The sequence below is a fragment of the Lottia gigantea genome (genome assembly GCF_000327385.1).
Source record: "Lottia gigantea unplaced genomic scaffold LOTGIsca_36, whole genome shotgun sequence".
Lineage (NCBI taxonomy): Eukaryota > Metazoa > Mollusca > Gastropoda > Lottiidae > Lottia > Lottia gigantea.
Window position 1 is genome coordinate 1,366,348 of NW_008709220.1, and position 7,310 is coordinate 1,373,657.

The 7,310-nt window shown below is 37.3% G+C and overlaps 1 protein-coding gene across 1 annotated transcript in view; it reads right to left on the minus strand.

Annotated features, from left to right (window-relative positions):
• Window positions 1-6,575, minus strand: part of LOTGIDRAFT_121187 (hypothetical protein) — a gene marked incomplete at both ends in the record, with an annotated part of 36,081 nt that extends 29,506 nt beyond the window's left edge. The window contains 2 exons of the mRNA XM_009058876.1: window positions 21-256; window positions 6,331-6,575. Coding sequence (XP_009057124.1) covers window positions 21-256; window positions 6,331-6,575 — 481 coding nt within the window. The remainder of the gene's footprint in view (window positions 1-20; window positions 257-6,330) is intronic.
• Between the last annotated feature and the right edge of the window lie 735 nt (window positions 6,576-7,310).

A 7,310-nucleotide genomic window follows, 5' to 3' on the forward strand; every position in this document is an offset into this window, starting at 1 on the left:
AACAACATAAGGGAACTGACCTGAGCAAGTTTTATTATATCTGTAATCTGTATCATCACCAGCGTCCAGGCGACATTCAAACTTCTCCTGCCAGAATTCCTTAAACCAGGGATTCCTCGAGTTATTGTAGGGTTTCAGGTTGGAGTAGTGATCATCAAAATCTCTCAGACGTGGCGAGTACAGTTTAACAGAAATTCCACCCACCGCCGCGTCCTCGATATCTTCAACTACATCCTGTCGATTTCCCCAACCATCACTGAAAAATATCAAATATTTAAATACTTATAAGATCTGTTGTACAGTCAGGAGCATCTTCACAATGTTAAGTTACTGCGAACTTCGTCTTATAACTTGACTGCAATAGCCACCGTCTTTCATCACAGCCCAGAAGAGTCTTCGACAAAAAGACTTACCTCAACTATTTACCTGGGTGTGTAAACGAGGTTTCTGATTGGTTATATTCGCCAGCTTACAATGCAATCAAATCACGGCATTTACAAACTTCAATGATACAATAAACATGTTGTTTGCTGTCAAGGTATTGCGCTGTATGCTTCCGAGCAGAATTTGAAGTAACGAATGCTATATACCATCTCGGAAGTAGTATTTCCCAGAGGTAACAAATACAGCATAAGGTAGCTAAAATTATTTCGAGTTTCCGAATGACGTCATATGACATATTAATATAGAGCAACCAATCAGATTATATAATGGAGACACGTGATATAATTATTATGCAAATAAAGTATATTTCTCTCTAGAGCGCATGCGTTTGTACTAATTTTTCGAATGTGTCCCGAATAGAATCAAGTGGTAATTACAACTTCCTAGAGAGAAACTTCACACTTCACAGAATACAGCATTACACCCAGTTCGTAATAGATTGATATTGTACGGAGCCAGTTGACACACCTTCTGCTTGTCCAAAATCATCATTGAAAAATAAACATTGCCATTTAGAGCATATGTCTTCCCCAACAATAACAAGCAGGCCCGTAACTAGGCCAAGATATCAGGGAGTCTAGAAGGGGGCGGGGGAGGTTTAGTTAGAAGGTATACAAAAAACTTCATTCAAATTCTTTATTGTATCAAGACTAAGGACGTCAGATTCAAATTTTGACGTCGTCATTAACAACGCGAGGAACTCCTTTTCTAATGACGTCAATAAACCATGGCGGCTGTGATAATCACAATAATGAAAATGTTTAATTTTAAACTGTGAAATAAAACAAAATAACAGCCAGACGACAGCGATAATTGTTCTAAATATAGCCGGAAATTTAGGAGCATTTCTTTTCTTTGACTTATTAACTGGCCATATTGACAGTTAGCGTGTTGGGTAATTTACTAGATAAATCTGCTATGAGTCTACAAAACCAACATCTATATAATTATTTATTTAAATTTTTCATCAATTGACATTGTAATTCCTGTCTTGTTGTTTTAGATCAAAGATTAACACGCAAAATTCACACCTGTCACCTTTTCAAGACACAGATATCATCTCAATCTCGACAGTTGCCACTCCCCACCTAATAAATCAGTTTGTCCCTTCCCTGTGCCAAGAGTCTAGCGCTGGTACTAAGAGATATGCGTATCTTACAAAGATGGCACTACAATTCAGCTCGTCATTGGTCTAACGTCTGGTGTGTGTGCTAACTCTTGTGGGACACTTGAGTCCATCAGACGAATGAGTGTTTCAACTCGAAATCCTTTCTGTAGTACTATTGAGAAAATGATATTGGCTACAAGCCTTTTATGTACTTCATGAAGACGACTAGCAACACTTGAACCTTATTTAAAAGAAAACTTAATATAAAAAAAACTTAACCGATTGTTATCTCAAATTCGAATGGTTTCGATGGTAAGAAAAATTTCAATGCTTGTGCCAGTGCTTCCGGGAGTCGGCCCGTTGTCGGCTGTCACCCTCTAATACCCAGCATCTTATTTCATTATTTCTTTACATTCTCTAATTGTTTTTTCTAGACTTTCTTTTTGTTTCAAAGCAATTCGAACAATTTCTTTTTTTTTTTCAGTTGACAGCAAGTCTCGGATGTCTACTTCCTTTCGTTCTAAACGATTATAAAATGGCGTGTAAAAAACCTAGTTTACTCTGAACCAGTTGAAGTCATTGATATTCTGTACCAGGAACCAAATCTTAGAGTCGTGGAACGTGGCGAGAACCACAAACAGTTTGCCGGTCATTAAATTGGAGTAAATCATTTAAATACCAAGGAATTGGTCACACAATTCGACTTCTAATAACTTGATTAAATTATTTAGGATGCAATGAAAACTCTTCCAATGTTCTCTTGCTTTTATCTTCTCCTTTATATCTCTAGTTTTATGGCTGGTTTGACCATCAAAATAACACCATGTATAGTTTTATGTTTATAGTTTGTTTTCTACTATTCAAAAGCTCCTTAATATGAAGTTTGATGCCCTCTGTTAAGGGTTTACGGTCTGTTAAAGAGAAAACTTTTAGTTTCTATATTTCAAAGACTTCTCTGGCAGTGGTTTTACGGACTGCATTTATTCAATTTTTAGCAGGTTATATTAGGTTTTAAAAAGATATGTAATAAGAAGCACAACAGTCGAATGTATCAAATTTCCTTTATTCTTAACAGTTTTTTTTAATTAATATAATCACGGCATAGGTCGGATTTTTCAACCCGGTTTCACCATGTCAGTGATGCAGGTAAGAGGGGCTAACATGGAAAAAGCGTCTAGTCGTTGGGATGGGACAATAAACCGAGGCCCCGTGTGCTACAGGCTGTGCAAGTTAAAAATCCCTCGACAGTTTCGACAATCGAAAAAGAGGAGGCTAATGCCGCTGTCCTGGCAAAATTTCCCTGCATGGCGTTGCCCATCTTCATTAACCCACATGGTGCAGCAAAGTAGGACGTAAAACTCCATTCATTTCATTTCAATTAATATATAAACTATTAAATGTCAATTCCCTCTTTGAACCAAGGTACAAACTGAACACGTGACACAGCAAATAAGGTCACGTTGAATGAAAGAAGAACTTTCATTATAAAAAAAGCAATCGTGAATTTAATTTTCGTCGTCCTAATTGGATGTAGTCTGTAGGATTTCTGTTCATTTTGTTGTTGAAAGGAAATGAGTTGGACTGGGGATTTAAATTCGTTTTAAAATAAACAAGATCAGTTCTTTATTAGAGTTTCATAGTCTGGTGGGAATAATTGTCCAACCTTGGCCACGACCTTTACCACTATGGCAGTCTATAAGTGTCTAGATTTCTAAAATTTTTAAAAGATTGTTTAGGATTTTTCTAAACTGTTTATATGTATGCTGATAGCATCCATTTACACCATTTCAATTTCAAATAGCCTCTATTGGTATATAGGACGTTTGCGATTACTAACGTCATGAAACGCCTAAACGTCTATCGTCTGATTGGAAATTGGAATGGTGCAAATCGATGCTAATAAAGTCCAAGATACGTATACATTTTTGTAAACCTTTAATCCCTTTATGTTGGGAATGGGCGAGGCATGGTGTCCGTGTGTGGGATTCTGATATACTGTAGAAAGAAATAGAAGAAATGAATCGATTCCGTATCGTGTCCGAACCCGTACCTCGTCTATTCACTTCTCCCATTTTTACTGCATTGATAATCCAGTATCGAACCTACTAGGTAGGTTAGTAGATAAGAAAACAACGTTCGCTTTCAGCGGACCCTAATATCGCAAACAAAATAGTTGTTGGTTCAATTTGGATGCTTTTGTGCTGTTAGTTTGGTAGTGAGATCTGATCGGGTCGAATTACTCAATGACATAGCTCTGAAACTTATCCCTGGATGGTGTAGCGCGAGTTACTCGATCTGTTATCCCATTTATACTGCAATGGCCATCAACGAAGGTTTCTCATAAAGTCGTAAAACACAAAACAACAGTAAGATGTTAAACTTTTTCATTTAATTGTGCATTTGCAGTATTATACCAATTGGTATATCGCGGTATAAATTGTTTAGATTAATTATCCTGAAGCGGGGATCCGATTTCTTACAGTTTTACTCTGATAAGACAATTAGGCACAAGACAAGAGGAAGTTTATCTCCAAGTTACCGTTTTTTTCATTAAATTGTACTCTTGCATCTCCTCTGCTACTTGAAATATCGCGATATAAATGTTATCACGTGAAGTAATAGATATATTAACTATCTCATCTCGACTTGTAATTACGACACGATACGAACACGGCAATATTTGATTGGTCTGCAGATTCAATTTGAGGAATATTCTTTCACTTGAGGTTGGCGAGAACTGCCCTCGGGAATAGATAGGACAGTCACCGAAGTCATTCTTGTCATCAGGATTAAACATTGGGACAGGACTGACTCCGAGTTCGAATATGAAAATTTGGACAGGAAAATCAGCAGCATAGTCGTTCTTCATCCTCTCAACTTGGTTACAATATATTATTATAGATGTTGACAAGAACTGCCTTTAACACTTAATACTTTGGTAGGACTGACACTAGCTGTAGTGGTTCGCAGTGGCGGAGCTAGGCCACGTATTCTTAGCGCTAGGATGTCATATTTTCTTATCTTCTAACATTGATTCCGATCCCAGTGTTAAGATCGTTTCGAGAATACGTTTCCAGGGTTACATGCGAGGGTAACCCTTCTGCCCCCTATCCCCTTTGGCTCCGCCACTGGTGGTCCGTCGTCCTGTGCTTGAGTATTGGCAGGAACTGTCTTCAGGATAATATCCTTGGTCATTATTGTCTTTGAGGCCATCCTTCATCCTATTGGTTTGAGAATAATATATTATAATTGTTATCGAAAACTGTATTCAGAATTAGATATACCCTGAAATCATCCTACATCAAACGCAATTATACTAGATGTTGTACACTATTCAGTAAATCATATTTTGACAGGACTGACTCTGAAAAGTGTCTTCAGGAGTAAATATTTTGACAGGACTGACTCTGAAAAGTGTCTTCAGGGTTAAATATTTTGACAGGACTAACTCTGAAAAGTGTTTGGTCATCTAGAAAAATTAGGAAAAATGACCAGACTTTCACAATTCGTCATAACACATCGGCAATAATGCCAAACCTGTAAAATGGCATATCAAACCAACCGAGATATCCTGTACATTACATGTGAAGTACAAACAGTTTGACTCTCTTACATTTATTACAGATTCCATTAGCTTAAACCTGAACCGGGAACACGAAAACTTTTCATCATATATCTTCTCGACGGTTTGTTTCCGTTTGAACATGTCTCATTGTAACAATATTGGCATTGTCATAATAACCTGTACAAGCAAAACAATTCCATCACGCCGTAACTGTGACAAAATCTAGAGAAATGATTGCATAGTAGTGGACACCTCAAACGAGAAGTATCATCGGGTGTTGGTATTGTCATTAAAACACGTACAAGCAAAATGATTCCATCACGCCGTAACTATGACAAAATCTAGAGCAATGATTTCATAGAAGTGGACACCTCAAACGCGAAATACCATCGGGTGATGCTATTCTATATAATAAAAACATGTAAAAGCACAACAGTCCCGTCCAAACTATGACAAATTTGAGAGTGAAAGTTGTATAGTAGTGGACACCTCAAACGAGAAGTATCATCGGGTGTTATTATCACAAACAATCCCGTCCAAACCATGACAAAATCAGGAGCAATAAATTCATGGTACATAGTTCAATATAAACGGTATAACATCGCAATTCGTTATTCAAAATTACCCCTATTGTGATCCAAACTTCACTATGATTAGCCAAAATTAAAATTTGTCACGAAAATCTTCAAATCAAATCAAATTGTATATTTGAAGGTTTCCTGTTAGAATATTTTAAATTGCTACCGAATTTTTCAGAAATGCGAATCAAATTTAACTTGAAGAGCCAAAACTAAAATTTGGTATGATTTATTGCTAATCAAAGTTTTCAATTTGAATAAAACCCTGGAATAGTACTGGACTCGGATGTTTGGTATTGTAAGGTAAGCACATGCTTTACAGCAGTGGTTCCCAACCTTTCTCAGCCTTCACATCCCTGGAGCAATCACCTGGACCTTGCACACACCCCAAAAATTTGTTTCATCAACATTTCCAGCATGTGATGATGTGAGGTGCTCTCTCAATTCAAAACAAATTCTTCTCCAACACCAATTGGCCAGACTCTGGACACTCTATTCCCACAACCCCAGGGGGCGAAAACACCCCAGGTTGGGAACCAAGGGTTTACAGCGACAAAGATGGAGACCATTTAGATTCTTTGAAGTAAAGTAATATATTTTGACGAATCGACGAACTATAAATAGATTATTCTTACCTTCCAATAAATAAATATTTTTGAACCACATTTTTTCGTTTCGCAGCTTTAAGTAGATTTCTGACTGTCATTCCCTCACAGAAACACACGACCACCGTGGCATTGGGAGTTCTCTCCAACCTGTCAATCACCTTCTCATACGTCATCTCATCGGCTGTTGACGACACACTTCCTGATGACGAAATACACACATTATACTGACGTATCTTAGTTTCAAATTCTTCAATACCTCTCTCACCATAGTTACCTGGAATTAGAAAGTAATCCGAATTAGGTCAAGGCCAAATATAACTCGAGGGGTGAACATTTGCCTGCATGTAGATAAGAAGTAATTAGAAAAATCGTATAAATTTTTGAAGGTGAGCATAGCCATCACGGGGTAGGGTCAGGAAATACAGCAGGGGTTCGGACTCGATTCGCTTCTTTTAATTCCGACTGAATCGAGAAAACCGTATCGTATCTCGTATTCAATTCGGACACAAACAATATTGTCGGTCAAGCTCGGATGAATTGTTGTTTATTTTAATCGCCAATCAGACCTGTCAAATACAGAGCAATATTAATAGACTAACCACCATCTTAAAGGCCTGTTTCAGATCTTAAACACCACTTGTCATCACTATAAGTAGCGAATTGTCATAAAAACACCGAATTCAAAATTCAATTCACGATGGTGATATTAGTGATGTCTAGACCTGAACAAGAGCTCGGTATTACTGTCTTTATATCCCTAGACACTGATATCATTGTATGATATAGTCTCTTACTATCTGGCTGTATCTGGTCACTGATATCATTGTATGATATAGTCTCTTACTATCTGGCTGTATCTGGTCACTGATATCATTGTATGCTATAGTCTCTTACTATCTGACTGTATCTGGTCACTGATATCATTGTATGATATAGTCTCTTACTATCTGACTGTATCTGGTCACTGATATCATTGTATGATATAGTCTCTTACTATCTGACTGTAT